We start from the raw sequence: 22,506 nt of genomic DNA on the forward strand, positions 1-22,506 counted from the left end.
TTGACAGTGTGCTTGGCACATGAAAGCTCACCCTGATTAAAATTTTATTGTTCTTAAAAATGCCATTGGACTCCTACCATTCCCTTGAGTGATTCACACATGCAGGAAATTAGGTTGTAGAACAGAACCAAAGAAAGGTTCTTGGCATGCTCATTTTCTGCTTGCAAAGAATGTTTATTACAATGAAGCATTTCAAAATGTGATCCTTCACTTTCCTCCACCTGTACTCTGAAGTGGTACGATCCAATCTATCATCTCAGGATTGTGCCACATCATCCTCAACTCATTCTCCTGCATGTGTAAACCAATCCTAGGGCTGCACCATTCACTAAGGAATGAAATACAGAGCGAGGAGCAGAATAATTACTTGAACATACCCTGCATTTTTCAACTTGGGGATTCCCTAAGCCATGATCTGATGTTGGCCACTGAGGGAATATTTAAAAGCTCTCAGTAAGCAGTATAAATCAAATTTAGAATCTGTATCATTCCACATTCCTCTGTAGCCTAGAGAGGTTTCAGTTTCTCAGATTAATGCAATTCCTAAATTTTAATAAGGAAATGATTGATTCTTAAATGAAGATTATTAAATCTAAAGCAGCTTTCTTCAAAGTATTTGCCATGAACATCTCTCAGGGAGCATCTGTCAGTACTGATTATCTAAAAGTGGCAGGCAAGCTATTAACACAAGGAATATGCATTAATAAATAAGTCCATGAGTATCATGCGCAAGGCAGCATTTGTCACAGCAAAGTAGTCTAGACAACTACAGCAACGATCAGCAAACATAGGGGATGTCTTCATAATCACACATTCTGAGAAAATCTAGTCTGGATTTGTCTTTTCACATTTCATTCCACTGGTCTAGATATTTACAGTGCAATCCTAAGTGGAGTTAAACCCAACTAAGCAAATCGATTTCAACTGATTTAGAATGGTTAAATTCTGCTTAGGCTTGCATTGTTATTTACCAAAATAATCAGATCACAGGTCACTGGCAAAACAGGTGCATAACGTACGACAAGAACCAACTGAAGCTATTTCTGAAGCCCCGAGATCAAGGGGCTGCTTTTCTTCTTGGGCATTCCATCAGGCTCTAGACTCTCCAGTAACAGGCTAACATCAGGTGCTAGGTTAGGTTGTAGTTTATTGTTGTTTTCCCAGGTACAAATACCTGATTACACTCTTATCCTCTCCACCTGTTGACATCAAGACTCCATATTTGTCATGAATTTACTATGTTGCACACTGCCCTGAGCCCTGCCCTGCCAGAGGGAGAGCGGTTTATAATCTAATGAAATAAAAAAATAGTATCAACGGTACAGTGGCCTTGCCTGGGGTCTCTAGCCACTATATCCTTACCACAGACTTAGGCCTTAAAGTGACCAGGTTTTCTGGTGTTCTCCTGACCTGGTATACTACTTCCTGGGTCCCTCCTAACCTCCCAGAGTTTTCTAGCTGACTTTCCTCTCTACTCTTCCTCCTATTATTGAATCTCTGGCAGCCTGCCGCCTCGTGGCTTGGCTGCCGGAGATCGTTTGCCTCTCAGGAAGGGAGAGCGGACTTTGGTGCGCACAACAGGTGCGTCTTCAGGGGGCGGGGTTTGAACGTGCCTCTTGAGGCCCTCCGCCCCTTCTTGTCAGTCCCTCGACGTTGCTCGGTGTGAGAGCAGCTCGATCATGCTTTTGTTTAGCGCTGGGGATTAGGCCTCGTGGGAGGTCGTTTTTGCCTGCGTCGGGCCGTGTCTGGGGGCTGGCATCGGAGGCTTTTTCTCAACACAGCGTTGGTCGAGGAGAGCACGGCGCTGGATTGTAGTTTGTTGTTATAAATATATATATATATATATTGAAGGGAACGTCAGGGGTTGCTTGCTTAGTGCGGCAGGGTGCCCAGCCCAGTCGGGTGGGATTTGTGGGATCCTTGGTTTTAGGCTGTGGGTGCTTACACTCCCTCCCCCCCCCAACCCCCTTCTCTGCCTTGGGGCTGGTGGCCATTTTTGGCATTGCCTAATCGGTGGCCATTGCTTCTTCGTCGTTTGGAGGGATTTTGGCGGCCATTTTGCAGGCTGGTGTAGTCTTTGCACAGGCTGGTGTAGTCCATGTGCTTTCCGCCTCATTCATCTTCTGATGAGGAAGAAGAGGACGAGGTGAGCACAGGTGAGCACAGCCATCCTTCAGAGGCTGCAGGTCCTTTCCCTTCTCTTAGCCAATATGTAACCTCTCTTGTGGATGTTCCCAGGTTCCATTATTTCACACCACACCCAGAGATACCCCCTCGAAGGTCTAACAGTATCTTTGAAGTTCATGTGTTTAATTAATACATCTGGATCCTCAGTTATTTTAATATCAGATTAAGAAATCAATGGTTTAAAAAAATCTCTTTCAACACATTTGATTTTTGCATTGTATATGTTCCTTTGTGTGGTAACAGCTCATAGGGTTGCCAATCTCCAGTTTGGAGCATGGGATCTCACGGTTTGGAGGCCCTCTCCCTGCTTCAGGGTTATCAGAAAGCAGGGGGTGAGGGGGAAGGAAATGTCTGCTGGGCACTGCATTATACCCTATGGAGACCAGTTCCTATAGGGTATAATGGAGAATCAATACATAGAAATCTGGGACTCTGAGGGGGCCCTGTTTTTTGAGGTAGATGCACCAAATTTTTAGAATAGCATTTGGTGCCTCTCCTCAAAACACCCCTCCCAAGTTTCAAAAAGGTTGGACCGGGGGTCCAATTCTATAAGCCCCCCTCCAAAAAGGTGCCCCTATCCTCCATTATTTCCAAATTAAGGGAAAACATATAAAAGGGGTGCATTTAAATGTGATGGCCAGAACTCCCTCTGGGGTTCAATTGTGCTTGTCACAACCTTGCTCCTGGCTCCGCCCCCAATGTCTCCTGGCTTCACCTCGAAAGACTCCTGGCTCCCAAGGTCCCCAGATATTTCTTAAGTCAGACCTGGCAACCCTAACAGCTCAAGAGATACAGTGCAGAGAATATCACAACCTATACCACTGTGTGTCACTACAGGGTAGGGGAAGGTGTAATCCTTATTAGTAGGCAATGGGAGGCAGCAGCACAGCTGCAGCACAGTGTCAGTGCAGGTTCTGAATGGCTAGTGGAATTTTATGGTGGAAGCTGGGATATTCCCTTCACCCTGCTCCACAAGCTGCCACTCTTGAGTATGTGCATGACAGTGTATACATGCATGACATGCAGATACCATCATTGCTCTCTTCTTGGGTCTGACAAAAATGAAAGTTGAAAATATCAAGTTCCTAATATGAGGCTGAAAATTGCACAAAAAAACTCCAGTAGAACAAGGCCTCTGAAACTATTTCAGTATCCCCAATTATGTGAACATATTTCACAGATCACAAATTTAGTTGATGTTGGGGGAGACATTATATGCTATATGAAAAGATCTCCCCTACGATACAGTTAAGTCTTAAAAAGAAGTTACAGATGACGCCATTGTTATTCTAAGGAAGGAAAAGATTAATTCTTGCCCTTGTGCTGTTTTGCTATTGAAAATGTCTCCTCCCCCAAGCTCTGACTTCTATTAGTCCCAACAAGGAAAAAAGACAGCCACGTTCTCTTTGCCTGTCTTTTCTCCAACCAGTGAATGACAGCCTGAGAGGTAGAGGTGGTTTCAATTGGGGAAAAGGCACTGGGGAAAGTTAACCCTGTCCCCCCTTCCCCAGCAGAGTTCCTGATATTTAAGTACAGCTCTCTAACATAGTGTGCAGTGTGGCTTTTAAATCAATGTTTGAAGAAGTTTGTCAGTTGTACTTTACATACCTTTCTGAGGTCGAGACTGATAAGTGATTATGTGACCAGATACTACTGCAGTTCCAGGATTAATATACCTCAAGATGATATGAAATAAATAGAGGTTTGATTTCTCCACATTCAAAGTTATCCTCACTTCATTCTGTAAAATGGAAGTTAATAAAACAAGAAAAAAGAGCCATAAAGTGCCAAGAAAGATAAACAAGTTAGAAGCCATGCAAGCAAAATATTCAATTCCTACTGAATTTTTTTTTTACAAACACTGCTTAGGCAGACACATATGCAGAGAAAAAGCATTTTCTGGATAAGGAAAAGGAAGAAGACAGGCAAACCTAGCAAGAAACGTAATTCACTTACAAGTATTATAAGGGTCAAAATGCTTGCCCTCAGCAACTGAGATCCTCCCTTTAGAGCTTTTTGAAACCAAGCTGACATAGTGCAGAACTAGGTGGAAGGGCTTAGGAGAAGCCACAGTGACAGGCACTACCACCTCTGGCTGGGAAAAAAGAAGCAAAGAAGAGGACAGGAAAGCATATTATTTAACACTACCACCCAAAGACAGAGAACATTTAGAAATCATTTAGCACATGTAGAAATTCCAAAAAATATTACAACAGATTCTGATGAGTCAAAGGAGGAAAACACTCCCCACATATCTTCATAAAGATTACAAAGTCTTGACAATTTAATTCTAAGCAGACAAACTTGGAGGTATGGCCTAGTGACAATAGTCTGGAGATCATTTGTAAATAATTTTGTTTGTAGTATTATATGGCACAAAACCAAGATATGCTTCTACCACATACATCATAGAGTTTTCTATTACCTAGGTTGCTTGGTCACAATGCAGTTTTTGTATACCATTCCATGAGTGCCTCCCTAACCTCAGAGATGCAAACTAGGCCCTAGCTAATGCTATTGAGCACCCTTAGTCCCCAGGGTACTTCAACATTGACCCTGTCAGATAAGGTTTAACTTATCCCTTATACATTGCAGGCTTCTGTAGTGATTCCTGACAAGGTGTTCTAGAATTACCCAGTTTCCTCACACTGGTGTCCCCTCAGGCTAGCTGTCCTTTTCCCAGCATAGGGCCTTTTCTGAGGCCCATATAAATGTAGGACCCACAAAGCTCCCAGAGGCATCAGAATCTTCCAGAAATCTACTAGCCCTGGCTAGTTTTTGAGAAAACTGTTATTGCAACCTCCAGCATGAATTCTCCCAAATTGCCCGAGTGCTCTTCCCAGGCTAGCTATACAGTTACTAATAGGAGTTCATAATTTTCCCCTTTTTATTAGTAAATCATACCCCGTCATCTTTGTTCCTGTATTCTACTATAAGGGTGTTGGATACAGTGGATGTGTATATATGTTTACTTTGGATTTTAAGATTGAACATGAACCTTGGCAGGCATTGTTTCTTATTCTTTTTCATTTTGCACAAGTGGTGTATACACTATTAAAAATCCAATAATGTAAAGAAAGTACATGGACATACATGTGGACAGATTTAATTACATACCACAGAGGTTTGTTTTAACCTCCCATCCAAGCATCTATTTTGGTAGATGACTGGAAGATACTACAAAGTTGTAACAAAAAAAAAGCAACAATGCACGCAGGAATAGTCAAAACTACAGATTTACAAAACCAGTCCCAGTTGTTTGTACCACAGAACAAGGAAATAAGTATTTCCGATGTGGAATACTTGCTTCTGCCATGTGACAGACTCAGTGCAGAGACTAGTAGAGTCGCAAGCTAGTATGATTTTCATATTATTTAACCTGGTATTTTAAGATGATCTCCCCTCCCCCCAATAGAACTAACATTAGGATTGCTGGCCACAACATGGAGAACCTAACATGACAATGCAATGGGAACAGTTTGCAGGTATCCAGCTCATCCCTGTTGCTTGCCTGATCCTTCTGCCCACCCTCCTCCCTCACCTTTTGCAACGAAATAATGAACTCCTACTTGGTAAATAAGTACAGTTGTTCACAAAGAACATCACTTCTAAGCACTTGAAAGACAAGAATACTGAAGATTTTGGGTCAGCAGTTAGTTGAAACCATAACATTCTATAAATCTGCCAGCCTCATTTTCTCATTAATTTCATGCCATGTTCATTTTTTTGTTTCTTAATTCTAATTTGGGATTTTCACATCATATAATTGGCCATCCTCTTTTTTCCTCTTCCTCCAGGAATATTCTCTTGGTTTTCATTTCCCACCAGCCAACTGCAAGCTAGCCACCAGCCCATGTCCCACAAACATTCAGAGAGCAATCCTGAGCAGGTCCACTAAGGCTATGACTCAGGTCTACACAGTGGGCCTTACTCCCAGGAAAGAGTTCTTATGATTGCATGGTTACTCCTTTTCCTTATATATACAGAAACTGGAATGGTAATAATTCAAGATGGAAAGCATAGTGATACTTTCCTTCCTCTGACTAATCCCCTTAACTAAGTTATTCATCTGGTATACCCTCCCAATTCCCCAATTCCTAATCTCTTAAGAAAAGTTAATTTAATAGGAAAGAAGAAGTAAGGAAAGACAATCTATTATATATATGATTCTCCAGCAGCTTCTCTATATATGCTCTGGTTGCCACACAAAACTGGACATGGGCTTTCCAAATGATGAACAAACAGCAAAAAAGATATCTGAATAGCACTTAAGAGATAAATTTATCTCATTTTTCCCTTGCAATGGTCACTTCATTTGTTTAGTACATCAGGCTACCTTTGTGAGGCCAGAATATTCACCAACACTCTGTTGTTTTTAACATAAGTCATCTGGTTGCTGGGATAGTAGCTGACAAATTGCACAGTCCTGACTGTTCTGAAAAATGATAACCAAAATTTTCTAGAAGGCTTTACAACATATGGAAATAACTTCTTTCAAAAAAAATAAAGAAGGACTATGCACATGTTTATGCTGTGAAATGGCCAAGGGAATAGGGAGTAAGTTAAACACATACATATGAGAAAAGCAACAACAATACATACTTGTATAGAGGACATCTGTGCATAACCTCTCCAGCTAAAGTCAGGGAATTCTTGAGGATCATATCCAAACCGGATTCTTCTTCCACTTGGAGTTGTTCCATCTTCAATTTCAAACTTCAGGTGATGTAAGTCAGGAAAAAAGTAGTTCTTTTCTGGCCTTTCATAAATACAAAATTAATTTAAATATCTCTTCTACCAATTTAAAAAATCCAGAATTCTTTTTCCAGCATCAATCTCTGAAAGGTCACAGGTAAAGTGTGAAGGAAACAGCATGAAGTAAATCATGAAGGAAACAACCCTCACTACTGCCTGTTCTCAGCACCTAGTAATTAGAAGCACAGGCCCCAACAAGATTGACGACAACCTTGTTGCTGCCACAAGGACTTTGCTACCATTTAAAAGTGAGCGCTGTGGGCTGAGGCACTTGCCATCCCCTCCCTGGCCACACATGCACGTCCCTGGCTATTTCAGGGCCCAATAAGACATGGGTAGGAAGGACAAGAGTGCCCTGCTGCTGGTCCAATCCAGATTGGGCCCTTGTAGCATTTTAAAATGGAAGCATCCATGTGGCAATTACAAGGACTCTGTCGCACCTAGTGAAGAGCGGTCCCTGAATAATTAATGAATACCCCTATAATAATGAATGAACGCATGCTTCTGCCTTCAAAAAAGAGGATGTCTGATGCAATGTTTGTTAGAAGCACAGACAGCCTTCAGTGGGTGTGGGTTCACAGATGTGCATTAGGATAACACAAAAGGGCCTCACTGAGAAGCTTCTTGCTGGAGCTGATAACACAAGGAGACAGGAGGTATGGAAAAGTACTAGGAGACCAAGGGGGACAGGGAATGTTGAATCAGATAACTTGTGAAGCCTGCCTGCTAAGCTTGCTTTGTGCTTAAAAACACAGTCTGAGGATGGGGCGGGGAGGATGAGTATTTTTGGAGCTATGATGCTCAACTGGATCCTGCTTATGGTACCAGAAGTAAAATACCTCGCTTCATACCAGTAATGTGTGCAGCTCTGTTACTTTCCTGCTACACTAGCATGGCCCATTAGGTACATGAGAGTTTCTTTTAACTGTCATAAAAATTTAAAGGTTATTTTAAATTTTGGGTTTAAGTTTTTAATTTATTCTATCCAATGTATTTTATCTATGTTTGTAAGCAGCCTTGAGCTCAATAAGTAAAATAGGTGGCTAATAATTTTTTTAAATAAATAACGATCCTCCTTGAATTTAGCATCTGCCATTACAAGAATAATTTCTTATGTAACTAGTAGCGGATGGGCCAGCAGAGCTAACAATCATTTACTGAACAGCAAGCAAGAAATCTTAAGGAATATGTTGTTCTTTCACAGTTCACTTACTCATTGCAGGACTTTCCGACAATGTGTCTTCTGCACTGGCAGGCTCCCGAGGGACCACTGCACACATTATTCACAGACACCCCCACATCACACTGGCATCCTGCAAGGGAAGAAAAAAGAGCACACTTTTTTAAAATCACAAGAATATAAAATATATATTATAAAAAGACAGATCTGAGGGTTCCTTCTAATGGCAGGCAAAGAAATGAAAGAGAGTACTTTATCTAAATAACACTAAAGTTATCCTGTAAAAATAAGATAAGCTCAAAGTCTCTCCGAAGGGATGTACATACAGGGATCCAGAATATGCTAGCACAGCCCTATCAGAAATAAAATGGAAGAAACAGAAACTTCCTATAGCAGTGGCTGCTGAAGTACATTTACGTCCTCTTTCATGAATGCTCATACTGAAATAAATGGTTGCAGCAAGTCCAGCCGCCCCATAAAGCAATGTGAAGTATGTGCTTCAGGCAACAGTTCCCAAAAGAGGTTCTGGTTGTCCTGCCTCCAGTCTTCATGTCTCATTAAAAGAAATGAATGGAAGGGGATATTTTGACCTTTTCCTTGAAGTGTGTGTACACTGAAAACTAGCACTAATCCAGAGCACTTGCATTCTCCCATGCAAAACTGCCACAACAAAAGCACTTTCTGAAAGCTCAACACAGCTAACAAGTTTTTTTTAAGTACAATAATCTAAAAATTACTAAAAAGATCAACTCAGTTACATAACAAATTAAAAAACCAAGGTAAAGGGGTCTTGTTGATGCAAAACAGACTTGCTTCCTATAAAGATGGGATTGTTATCTTTTAGAAAGCTTTTATCATATGAAAAACTTCAGTTGTACCTCGACATCCAAAATAATTCTGGCCTTCAAGACCGTAATAACCATCCTCACAAGTATCACAGGAGTCGCCACAAACATTTGGTTTGCAGTAACAACTGCCATCCACCTGTAAAGAAAACAACTGTGAAATTTTCCTCTTCTCCTTTGATACATTTTTTAATTCAAATAATTATAAACTAAAATAGTTTGCATTGAAACACACATGAAGAAAGGCTCTCAATATAAATTGGGAACTGGCTTGTAGCTACCATAAGGACATGTAAGTGGATCACCATTCAAGCTATGAAGAAGCCCAATTGTACACACTATTGTAGGCATTGTCCTAGTTGGACAGCCTAAAGCAAGCAGGTTCTTGGTCATAAGCTGGCATGGGAGTTTTCTCTTCACATCTGTAACGGCTTTTGGTGTTAAGAGGGTTATCTGTGTCCAAGACCTGCTTGCTGAGCAGCAGAATCCACTTGTAGAATATTTAAGTTTCATCATATACATCACTACCTGGGAATGGAATTTATTCCTGAGCAAATATGAACATCAGATCAGGTTGTTATTGGCAGTATTGGATGGCTTCCTAGCTACCTGTTCATCAGGCTTTATTCAACTAGAATGCAAACAGTATGTAAGTCCAATCATTTGTAAATTGAATGTTTTACCTGCTGACATTCTCTAACTCCACTCAGAGTTCCATCTGCAGCACACTGGCACTCTGCAAAGGCAAATAAAGCCATTTGGATCACCTTTCTTTAATTCTTTCATATCACTGGCATTCCTGGGGTGTGCAAAGAGACCTGATGACTTTTCATATAACATTCCATCACAGAAACAATACATATGAAGGTGTGTAATCTCATCACCCCTCCCTTCTGCCGCTCTCATCATATGAAGAACAAAACATTTGGAGCCAGGTCCTCCTGATTTTACAATCCAGGATCAAGATGATGAAGCCAAGGAAGTTCCACTGTGTTTCTCCCAGTTCTGGCATTAAGCTCTAAATGGTGGAGGGAGGGAACACATGAGCCAGAGACTTGACCCCTAACTCCCTGTGTGTAAAGTATTTATTTCCATGTTCTATCTACACTTCTTCAAAATGCAAGGTTGCCAATGGACAAGGCAGAGAACAGTTCACAAAAACAAAAAGTATCTTGAACAAATGAAAGCATATTCTCCAAACTAAATTCCTCGCTTCCAAATACACCAAATTACTCCAGTATATTTAATATCAAGAAACACTAGAGGGCAGAATTTAGGTAAGCATCTGTTAAGTGTTGCTATGACTAACAGAGATCAGTGTCTTAAAATTGCAAGAATCATGGATTATTCTATCTCTCAAACTGTGAGAAATATATGTTGATGAAAATATATACAAATCTTTTTGCAGCAAACAAGTAGCTGAACCCAAATGCTACATGAGCAATTACCTCTGCATCATTTATATATTTACTTCACTTATAGCCTGCCTTTCTCCCCAAACAGCTATAGTTCTACTTTCCTGCTCAGGACAATCCCCTAAACTGAGATTGTGACTGGCCTAAAGTCACCTAGTAAACTTTCATGGCGGAAAGGGGATTCAAACCTAGATCTTCTAAATCCCAGTCTGAGACTCTTAACCACTACAAAACACTGACTCTCTAGTCCACCACAGTTCAGTGGCACCTTAAAGACCCCTTCAGAATATAACTCTAATGCAGGGGTGCCAAATGTGTGTCCCACATGATGCATCTGGCCCCCACAGGTCTCTTATCAGGCCTGCAAGCAACTCACTGTAATCTGCACATCTCAATTGCAAAGGAGCTACAAAATAAGAAAGCTTGCTTTGCCAAGCTCTCTCAATCACACAGTAGAGCTACTGAGCCAAGGCTCTCTTCCTTCCATTGGCTGAGGTTCCTCTCCCTTCTCGTCCCCTTATTTTACCCAGTTTCCTCAATCACACGGAGAAATACAAAGCACCTTTAAGATAAACAAGATTTTATTCAGGGTATGAGCTTTTTGCCTTGCTACAGAGAGACAATTCGTATGTGGGTGTATGTTTTGTTAAGCTTCTTATGCCAGAACTCTCCTGGGTGCCACTGGGTTTGCCTTCCCTTTATCACTGATTCATGCCCTGATGATCCAGTCTTTCTTAGTAAGAAAGCATGTGAACTATTTAGATGAGAAATAGCAACAAGCCAGTGAGGCAGATTAGACTGAGAATGTGTATCCAGAACAAGTTCATCCAGCACATTTACTTTTATTTTTCTTTCATATTTTCCTTTGATTGACTGGAGATTTTGGACTTAAACTTCCCAGCTAGTAGGCTGACACTGACCAATGTACACGGCTATCTCTCTATTCTCGCACTGCCTCAGAAGAATTGTAGTTATTTCTCTGGGGAAGACTATAGTTTGGTTCTCAGTCTGTGTCACAGTGCCTTCACATGTTCTTGACCAGCACACAAAGCAACTTATGTATAAAAGCTCACCATGCCCAGCCATTTCACCTTTTCCCCTGGGTCTTTGGCTCATGAGATTTCTGTAATGAATGCTAATAAATCAAAGGGGATTTGCAACTTACACATACACACCTGAACAGCATACTCAAGATTGCTACAGCACAGACATTGTCTCCAGATTTTGATGCAATAATTCAGAAAAAGAGGTGTTAGTTACCAGAGACTGTTAAATAAACAAAATACTGCAAGCGTGCTAAAGTTTTAAGCATGTTTTAAGTTTAAAAAAATATTTGTTTGTCTGTGTCCTTTATAAAGTTTACATCTCGGGTACCTGGTATTACATTTTATGACACACATGGCCAGGCCTCAGATTCAGTGGGACCTCACAAGAGCACAGCTCTTGAAACTTTCTGAGAGTTCCACCTCTTCTTTCTGAGAGTTCCACCTCCTTGTCCATTGAATAGTATTGCAGCTGCATAACAATCCCTGGATAAGCTCCACAACCTATTTTTCTACAAAATGACCCCTGCACATGGCCCAGCCAACAAGGTCTCATTTATGTCAAATCTGGCCCTCAAAACAAATGAGTTCAACACCCCTGCTCTAATGGCAGAACAAAAAATAATGGCTAACTATGAGAGCCTGGATCATGCAAGAAGGCACAGGTGATATGTTCATAACATGAAGTATGTCAATGCAGCCTTACCTATGCACCCATCAGGGTTTTCTCTACCCAGATTCCAGTATAGTGGCTTGCAGATGCTACAGACTGGACCTTCTACATTTTGCAGACAGTGGCAATAGCCCTAATAGGTAATGGGAATAATGTATTTGTCATTAAAGGAAGTAAAGGGCTTCTACAAAATAATAATATAAGCCAATAAAATTTCCATTATACAAAATGAAGAGGAGTAGCAAGTTGTTCAAATAAACACAACGTGTCCACTGCAATTGTGAGTCTGAAACCCAAGTTCAAATCTCAAGTTCATAAAATGGCTGGTATCCATGGAAGTCTTAGCTCTGGGCCATCAAGCCAGAGAGAATCAGCTGAAAATATAGGGGAGGGGGGGTTGTTTTACAGACAAAATTGACTACGAAATTAGAATAGCACAGAGGAATATTCATTACAAAGAGTTTCCAATTTACTTACACACACACACACAAGCTTCTGTAGTGGAGCCCCTGAATAATTAATTAATACCCCTATAATAATGATTAAGAGTATGCTTTGCCTTTAAAATGTCTGATGTAACCTTTCCATTGAAATGCTGACCACCGCACAGTGGGTGCGGGCCCAAGCTGGCCAGCTAAGATAAGAGAAACAGCCTCTTAGAGGCGTCTTGCTATAGTAGATAAGTAAGGGAATGATGTTATGGAATGTTACTGGGGAGGACTCTGTGAAGGAGGGATCTTTAAATCAGATAAGCTTATGTGCCTGCCTGCTTGCTTCTGTGTGAATAAAGCTGTCTGTATGTAGAATGATTGGAACTCAGTCTTTGGAGCAGCAAGCCCGACTGGATTTGATTTTTGGTACCAGAAGTAAACCTCGCTTCAAACCAGAATTCTGTGCGGACCTCGTTATTTTTCTGCTACACTTCCTTAAAATCCCATAAGTTGTAAAAATTAGAAGATATTTACAGGCAGATTCAGCTGGGCCACTGCAATGATGCCTTCTATGTACCAGCAGATTCCCTTTGGAGCTCAGTTGTCTATACCCCACTAACTGGCAAAGAGAAAGGGTTAAACCTCTGCCTCTGGCCTATATAGGCAAATCTGTTGTAATACGAATATCCATTTGGACAGCAGGAACAGCCTGCTATACAATATTTAGACTATCTGTTGGATAGTGAGTGCTAGCAAAGTGCCAGTAATTAAACCCTTACTCTATCAACAGAAACCCAAAGAAGAAACATGAATTCTGTTTATGTAAACCAGTCTATAAACCAGTAAACACGACTATACTTACAGAATATGAATCAAGAGTTCCAGCAGGGTCACATTCACTGCTGACACCTTTCCACAATTAAAAAACAAAAACAATAGGCACTTATTTGAAAGTTATTTATTTTCAACTATTTCTAAGTATACAAAATGTTTTTAAGCATATCTGTGAGATAGGTGATGATAATTTTAGCAGATTACTATTAATCATTTAAATAACCCTTCTTGTGGTGGTGGAACCAGCTACTGGAGGAAGTGAGGGCCTTGCGGGACCTCATCCAGTTCCACAAGGCCTGTAAAACCACACTCCTCCAGTTAGCCTTTAACTGATCTAGAGTTACCATCATTGTGGGAGAAAATGTAGGAATACTGAAGCCATCAGAAGCGATACAACTATATATGATATCAGCACCAGATTGTTTTAATTATTGAATTTTAAATTGTCATATTAATGTTATGCAATTTTTAAATTGATTGTTTTCATTTTATTGTTGTGAGCCACCCTGAGCCTGCTCCGGAGTGGAGAGTGGGATATAAAATAAATAAATTATGTGCAGAGTGTCTCACAATAGTCCTGTTACTCCCAGTGCCACTCCCATTTTACAGATATAGAACTGAGGCTGAGAATGTGACTTGCTCAGTTACCTCAGTGAGTATGATTTTATTCACTGGATCACTCTGGCCCTAACTGACTTGACCAACACTAGTGAATGAATTCCATGACCACAAAAGGATCTGCACCTACATTTCTTATCCAAATTCCAACCAGAATCTCCATTCACTAAACCAGTTAGCTTTCGGCATCTAGTATTTCAGGGTTTGAACCATGAATCATGTAAATCAGACACTGGTTGCCTGTACCACCAGGATTCCTTCTCCCTGGAATTGTAACTACAGGCAATTCCTGATGGAATAGCTACACATCAGTCAATAACCTTTCTTGCTTGGGAAATCAGAAGATACCAAACAGCAATCCATACCTCTGATCTTCCATAGTCTGATTTTCAGTTTTCCCTCAACTGGACATATTTTTTTAGCTGAGTGAGGCCACCAGGCCTTACTTCTGCACGACTTTGCCATCAAACTTTGACAACCTTACCACTTGACTGTTGTCCAAGGTACTCACAAATTCTCAGGCCCAAATGCCTAACATTCAGGAAGCATACCTTTTAAAAAAGTTACTGCAAGGTACAGCAAGGTTGAATCTGTCTGTGGCTGGAGTCCTAAACCCTTTCCTGGGAGTATGTCATGAGACTTACTTCTGAGGAGACCTGCTTAGGATTGCTCTCAGAATCTTCAACAAATGTCATACAAGTTCATGCTATTTGCCAGTTTCTTCTACAACGTTGTCAAAAAGAGTAATTTCCTAGTGATTATTACCTAGACAATGAGGAAAGTGGTGGGCTGCTGAAAGACATCTGTCGCACTGTTGACCTGTCATACCTGGTTGACATTCACACTGCCCTGTTGCTGAATTGCACGTGTCGCTGTAGGAGCCATCGGCTGAACACTGACAAGCTGTAGAAAGATGTCAGATTTAAACTATATGGTAACATTTACATGATCGATGTTACCTAATGAATGTTCTCAAGAGTAACTCTAATTGAAACAAATGTGGGGTTCATGGGACTATTCTTTTATAAATGGCTGAGAGCACTTTCCAGCAAGAACTGTTTCTTTCAGGGTCTATGTGACTGCTGTATACCATGTGTCTCCTGTACAAGCAATCTCTCCAACAACTTAAATCAGAGCAGAAAAGCTCTAACTAAGAAAACAGAGCTCTATGCAAAGGGCTTGCATTCAAATACTGAATAGTTTGGGGCTTTGGTGGAAAAAGGAGTTCTCACAAAGATGACCTTTTGCAAGTTGGACACATTCAAATTATTCAGTTTCAAATGACAACTGAAAGTGTTCAGCTTCAGCCACTCTCAGGTTTCAGTGGCAAAGTTCGAACTTCTCCACTTTTCAAAAGTAAAATTTTGTAACAACCTTCAAGTTGTAGAAGCTATCATTTTGCTGTTAGTGATTTTTTTTCACAATGCAAAACTGACATTTTGAAGGCAAATCAGGGGTTTTATTTTGCTACTGACTTGGTTACTTTCCTCAGTTAACAGGAGGTAGGGATTATCTCAAATGCAGAATATGGGAAAAGGAAAACACCTTCCTCCATGAGCTGCTGCCATACCAAGAGAAGCAGCAAGGTGTACTGGTTGGAATGTTAGATCAGCACAGTGGAGACAGGAGTTCTAATTTTTACTCAGCCACAGAACGCAGCTAGGTCTAGCAGCCTAACCTATCATAGGCCACAAAGATAAGTCATCCATCCAAACTAACATATAAAGCTGCCATATTTTGCCAGGTCACTACTCTATCACCTTTGTCTCACACAACAGTTCTTCTAGGGTTCTGGCCTTTCCCTCTAGCTAGAGATTGTGAAGATCAAAAACTGGGGCTTTGGTACTATGCCATGGTCCTTCCCCTATCTACTGCCTATGATCGAAAACACAAGACATTTGCTGTGCCAGTGGCAACTTCCTAATACATGTAATCACAGGGAATAGTATGTAATATATGAGCAAGATTATACATGTTGCAACCAGCATGCAGGAACATTACTATTACTACAGAGAGGCAACTTTTGGGTAAGAATTCAGTTACACGTTACATGCATTGCATCCCCAGTACTGCCTCCTCCTGCGGCAGAAAACAGATCCCCAGTACTGCCTCCTCCTGCGGCAGAAAACTGACTACCAGTAAGGCAGGAAATTTGTAATAACTGCAAGTTAAACAGTTTTATTTCCATGCAACACAATTTCAATCAGGGAATTTTTAGCATAAGAACATTTGTTGTATTTTTATCCCCTTTCTTCCAGTGAGCTCAAGGTTGTGTACATGGTTCTCTACCACTTCTGTTTCTATCAGTCTTCAGAAATAGGTTAGGGTGAGACAGTGTGACTGACTTAAGAGCACTCAATAAGCTTCATGGTTGAATAAGAATCTGAACCCAGGTTTTCCACATCCTAGACTGACCTTCTAGCCACTATGCCACACTTTCCAAGTGGAAGAAGAAAATTGGCTGGTCACTTACACAAGCAACTGGGATAGTTGTAGTAACCAGGAGCGCACTGTTGGCACTGTGGCCCAGCATAGTTTCTATGGCAAAAACAGTGACCCTGAGGGCCACATGTATTGTCAACAGATCCAACTGCATTGCAATTACACCCTGCATGGAAAAACAACAGCAAAGTATTGTATTTGCAGTTATTTACTATAAAGTTTCTTTAAAACACAATGTTCTATACATTTTAAAGTCTAAAGCAAAATGGAAGGAAATCAATTTACATTCTGATTCTTCTAGAAAAGCAACCTTCAGTGCAAAATTGTCCATTAATTTATTCATGATGCTCTTCTTGCAATATCACAGCTTACAATGTATATAAAGACTTAATTCATCTACATAAAAGTTCTTCAAAAACAGGTGTTTGAAAGGGGTCATAAGAACATAAGAGAAGCCATGTTGAATCAGGCCAATGGCCCATCCAGTCCAACACTCTGTGTCACACAGTGGCCAATATGTGTGCGTGTGTGTGTATACACACACACACACAAACACACACACATATATATATATATACATATACACACACACACACTGTGGCTAATAGCCACTGATGGACCTCTGCTCCATATTTTTATCCAATCCCCTCTTAAAGCTGGCTATGCTTGTAGCTGCCACCACCTCCTGTGGCAGTGAATTCCACGTTAATTACCCTGTTTTAGCCTGACTGCTCAGCAATTTCACTGAATGCCCATGAGTTCTTGTATTGTGAGAAAGGGAGAAAAGTACTTCTTTCTCTACTTTCTCCATCCCATTCATAATCTTGTAAACCTCTATCATGTCACCCCGCAGTCAACGTTTCTCCAAGCTAAAGAGCCCCAAGTGTTTTACCTTTCTTTATAGGGAAAGTGTTCCAACCCTTTAATCATTCTACTTGCCCTTTTCTGGACTTTTTCCAATGCTATAATATCCTTTTTGAGGTGCAGTGACCAGAATTGTACACAGTATTCCAAATGAGACCGCACCATCGATTTATACAGGGGCATTATGATGCTTGCTGATTTGTTTTCAATTCCCTTCCTAATAATTCCCAGCCTGGCGTTGGCTTTTTTTATTGCAATCAAATGAGATTCTTGAGCCTTTTAAAAATATATGGAATTTGTACAATTTTTTACTGTTATAACCCTCAAGTCATCAAATCTTAACATGTAGATTCTTTGTGGGAATTTTTATAAGGTACTTTTAAGGTTGTTCTATATGACTAAAATGTTCTGCTCAATGACTGTAATAATAAACTGACCTGAACTTGTACAAAAGACTTCAGAGAACCCGACCCAAGTGAGATAAGCCATTAAAGCCAATACACATTATTTTAGGGAAATGCTTATGCAATTCCTACATGGCATTTAACAATAAGAATTGAGTATGTATGGTGAATATTGATTCATATACTTGAACTCTTGCTGTGACATTTATTAGTATAATATCCTGATGCTCAGTGTATATTTAAAAATGCTGATCAATCTAAACTCAGCAAAAACAAACTGCCAGATGATTAGCTATAGTCAAAAGTAAGGTAGTTATTTTGCTGCTGTCTAGAAATATTCATTAGTGGTGACATGCTCTACATGCAGTTCAAGGATCTGAAATATAGATTCCAGCTGGTCGTTTAAAAAAAAAAACACCATACATAGCATTGCTTTAAATGTTTTATGCTTTGTTGTTATTATTCAGTAACAACGTCATTCTTCTTCTGTTCATAAACAGTCTTCAGAAACAAGGATTTCAAAAGGAAGCAGGAATCACTCAGCAGCCAGCAAAAAGAGGAAAAGCAAAGTTATTACAACTAATTCACAGTTCCACCCTGTTCTAAATTAGCCTCCAGTGATGCCTGTAGCAACCAAACTGCTATCTTAATTGCAAGCTGCTGACATTTTCATTCCAATAAGAATGCTGATCCCCCACAGACAGTGATTACAGGAGTAGTCTCCTCTCTGCAGTTGGCTTCTAAAGGCGAGCCCAGAGTTGGGGGGGTGGGGCAGATAAGGAGGCAGCGCTCTCTTTCTAGGACACTTTTCATGAACCTAACTGGGAGTTGCTATAAAGCAGGGGTGGCCAATGGTAGCTTGCGAGATATTTTTTGCCTACAACTCCCATCAGCCCCAGCCAGCATGACCAATGGCTAGGGCTGGTGGGAGTTGTGGGCAAAAAAAAATCTGGAGAGCTATCGTTGGCCATGTCTGCGATATAGATATACTCAGGGTGGGGGAGATACAAAGTGACTCTAGTGATTTCTTTAATTACACTGCAAATATACTGCAGCCCAACAGGTATTGCTTCCATTTCAATACATCAGGAAAAACTGCCAGATTATTAGCTAAATATAGTCAAAAGTAAGGTAGTTATTTTACCACAATCTAGAAATATCTATTACTGGTGATGACGTACTCTACGTGCAGTTCAGGGATCTGAAATATATTTGCCAGTTGCCATTTCAAATACATCATTCTGGACTCAGCAAAATGAACTGCCAGATGATTAGCTAAATATAGTCAGACAAACTGAAGTGGAAAATTGTTTCCATTTCAAATGCAGGCAAATTTTGCTCTAGAATGGAATCTGAACTACATTTTTAGGTTTAAATTAATAGTGGCAGATTTTCCGGGTCATTCTTGGAATCCACTGGACTTTGCTATGATTAATGGAGTTCTCTCATGCACTCAGGATGCCATGAGGATTTGTAATACTTAGTAACTGTATGATGAAGACTGGATTCTCTCCATTGCCTTGGAAGCCCTTGTGGGTTTTCAAGGGGCACACAGTCTAAGTCATACAGCATAATGAAAATGGTGTTTTCCAGGCCTAGCCTGGGAACTTTGTACATACCACTCTAAGAAGTAGTACTCAGAACCTTAATAAAGGCTGCAGGTACTACGTTGATCACTGGATTCATTAACAAGCTAGACAGTATAATTTTAGAACTCAATAAGGATAATAATTTTTTATTATACTACAAGGGATAAATTAACAAGTTTAGGAAGATCGTGTTACTGCCTATTAACACTATTTTGGATAGTTGCTGTACATGATTATTCTCAATTGAACTTTACATAAGTCTCATCATGCGCTCCACCTCTTGAATGTCATTTCATTTTGACTTCACAGTTTACTTTTCTTTCCTCTGTCATTTGATGAAGTGGTCTCTGGTCCATGCAAGTTTCTGCCACAATAAATATCTTGTTCTTCAGGATGCTGCAAAAGACCTTGGTTTAGCTGCAACTGACTAGCTCAGAGGAACAGAGGCATGTCCTTCCTCTGTGATAGGCCTTCACACTTATTTAAACATAAAGTGAAATCATGTACAAATGTGCATATAACCATACTTCCATGTCAGGCAGAAAGCTGTAACCAAAAAGTATCAGGAAACTAAATTCTACCAATCAATTTGTCAAAGCCAAAGAAAATAAAAGTAACATGTTTTATTTTAGTCCTTCTGGCACTTTAGGAGATGAATGTGAAAACTGTAACTGGAGGCAGAAGTTTGAGAAAGTGGAATTAAGGCCAATCAGTAGATTCTGAATTAGGATAAAACAACCAGGGATCTGCAAGGACTTGTGGAAGACAACTTATTTTTTTCCTTTCCTTAAAGGTTACATTAGCTTCTCATGTTTTCCTGGTTCATTCTCACCTATCAGCCAACCTACCTTTATCTACCCCATCCCTTCTCTTCAGCTTTTCTTCCCCTGATGTCCTCTTCCCAGGAAAACACTGGCTGAGTTGTACAGAGTCTGCTGGGGCTGGGCCCAGTTGGTCAGTGTGGAACCTGCCAAGACTAGCAAGAGATGCCTTACTGTCCCTGTATCCCAACCCCACACTGTTTCCTCTTCCCCTCCTCCTGGAAACTCCTATATCCTTCCTCACTGTTTCCTGCATCTTTCTCTCCTTCCCACCCACCCACCTACCTACCTTTTATCTGTTCTTCCCATCATCACTATATTAATTACTCTCTTCATTTGTACCCTGCCTTTCTCCACAGTGGGGACCCAAAAACTTGCTTCATTCTCATCTCCTCTATTTTATCCTCACAACAACCCTGTGACATAAATTGAGTGTATGCAACTGGCCCAAGGTCACCCAATGAACTTTCAATGGCAGAGTGGGGATTCAAAGCTGGGTCTCCCAAATCCTAGTCTGAAACTTTAACTACTACACAACAGTCTACTTTTATGGGCTGGCCATTGCTGAACAACAATAAGCAACTGAGACTAAGTCATGCATGTCAAGTGGTAGTAAGTCACCCAGTGGTTATTGTAAAACCTGGCTAGATGAGTCCTCAGCAAAGGCCAAAACAACTCTGGAAAGGGCCCTACCCTATCCTCCTACATTTTACTGACAGAAACAAAGGCTTGAAGGGTAGCAATACTATTGGGTTACTTAGCAACCTCACAACAGCAATTTCTTAAAGGTATAGGTGCTACTTTGGGGGAAGGGATACCCCAATGTATTTTTGTCAAGACTTCAGATTTTTCTGCAAAACTGGGGCTTTTCTCAATTTTGTAGCAATTTCTGCCTTGTCTATGCATGGCATCTCTGAATGAAGTTCAGCATACTACATTTTAAGAAAACAGGGATAGATAGTCTCTTTCTCTCTCATACAAACACACAAAATAGCACTGTGTGTAAGTGGGTGGAGAAAGCTGACCTACTACTAGTTGTGCCTTCAGAAAAGAATTTTGGATATTGTAGCAAAATGCTGGATTGAGTTACCAACAAAAGAGACTGAACTAGTATATTTCTGGAGCCTTTTATAAACCTGGAAAACACCCACATGATTTAATGAAAACCATACACTATACTCATAAGCTAGCACAGGAAATTTTCACTGGACAGGAATCAAGTCACACTCTACTGGAGAAAAGGCAGCCCAAATTGGATTGTCTTAAATTTTTTTATCTTCAGAAACTGACATGAAATCTAAACATTGAGGAAAATATTGCAAAACAAAAACAAAATGTATACAAATATGGAGACATTCCTATGAAAGCTAATACAACAAAACTGAAAGCTTAACTTGAAGGAGTAAGCCTAACTGTATCAATATAAATTATCTGGAGTTCAGAGGTAGTCATTATAAGATATGGCTATTACACAGTCCAGTTAAAACACTTTTTATACTACATGGAGAACTATGTTCATAAGTTAGTCTGTTCTAAGTGAGGACTCATATTTCTGTGATGGATAATTACCTGCATCAAGCCCTCAGCTACTGATTGAACAGCCAGCAGCTGATCAGGAATCACAGCCTAGAGCTGAAACTGAGCCAATAGCTCTGAAGCAGTCAATAAGTCTTCAGAAGCCACTCCCAGTCCACCTAGATCAGCAACACCCTTGCAGAACCAACGCTGTCAGAGACGCTTAGAGTTGCAAGAGAGGAGAAGAAGTGACCAGTCGTCAGCTGTCAGTTTCACAATGACTGTCAAGGAACTGGCTGGGAGTTGAGCTCATTAAAATTTGGCTATAAATTCAGCAGGGAGAAGCAGCAGGTTGTGGATGCAACAAGTACACTTTGCTACTGAGCCACTGACCTTGCTGCTATTGGCCCTCTGCAACCTTGAACAGGACATGATAACTGCCTTTTCTGGAACTCCTGAACTAGACTTGCTCCCTGGAACTCCTTGACCCTAGCCTGGACTTTGGTAAACCTGCTCTCTGGAGCCCCTGACTTTTGGACTGAGCTTTGGTTATCTCTGCAACCTTGACTGTGATCCACCCTGCTGAACTCCACCTCTTGACTCCTGGGGAAGCTGCACCACTACATACCACATACTAGGATCTTCTAGTGCAGGGGAGTCAAACTCATTTTTTCTGAGGGCTGGGTCTGACATAAACAAGACCTGGTTGGGTCGGGTAGTGTGGGGTGAGAGATCTTCCTTGTGTTTCTGTAGCCTGGCTGCAGAAGCACAGGGAAAGTCCAGACAGCCTGTGCCTCGGGAAGCACAGGGTGGGAAGAGAAGATCTTAGAATCATAGAACCATAGAGTTGGAAGGGACCTCTAGGGTCATCTAGTCCAACCCCCTGCACA

General features: G+C 40.7%; 1 protein-coding gene across 1 annotated transcript in view; it reads right to left on the bottom strand.

Annotated features, from left to right (window-relative positions):
* The window catches only part of LAMA3 (laminin subunit alpha 3), a 163,950-nt gene that overhangs the window by 82,739 nt on the left and 58,705 nt on the right, over nt 1–22,506 (bottom strand). The window contains exons 13-21 of the mRNA XM_060243900.1: nt 16,455–16,589; nt 14,747–14,884; nt 13,392–13,438; nt 12,132–12,231; nt 9,651–9,703; nt 9,001–9,106; nt 8,156–8,255; nt 6,790–6,946; nt 3,796–3,928 (exon numbers count right to left, since the gene is read on the bottom strand). Of these exons, the coding sequence (XP_060099883.1) occupies nt 3,796–3,928; nt 6,790–6,946; nt 8,156–8,255; nt 9,001–9,106; nt 9,651–9,703; nt 12,132–12,231; nt 13,392–13,438; nt 14,747–14,884; nt 16,455–16,589 (969 nt within the window). The remainder of the gene's footprint in view (nt 1–3,795; nt 3,929–6,789; nt 6,947–8,155; nt 8,256–9,000; nt 9,107–9,650; nt 9,704–12,131; nt 12,232–13,391; nt 13,439–14,746; nt 14,885–16,454; nt 16,590–22,506) is intronic.

Source organism: Heteronotia binoei, chromosome 7 (genome assembly GCF_032191835.1).
Source record: "Heteronotia binoei isolate CCM8104 ecotype False Entrance Well chromosome 7, APGP_CSIRO_Hbin_v1, whole genome shotgun sequence".
NCBI lineage: Eukaryota > Metazoa > Chordata > Lepidosauria > Squamata > Gekkonidae > Heteronotia > Heteronotia binoei.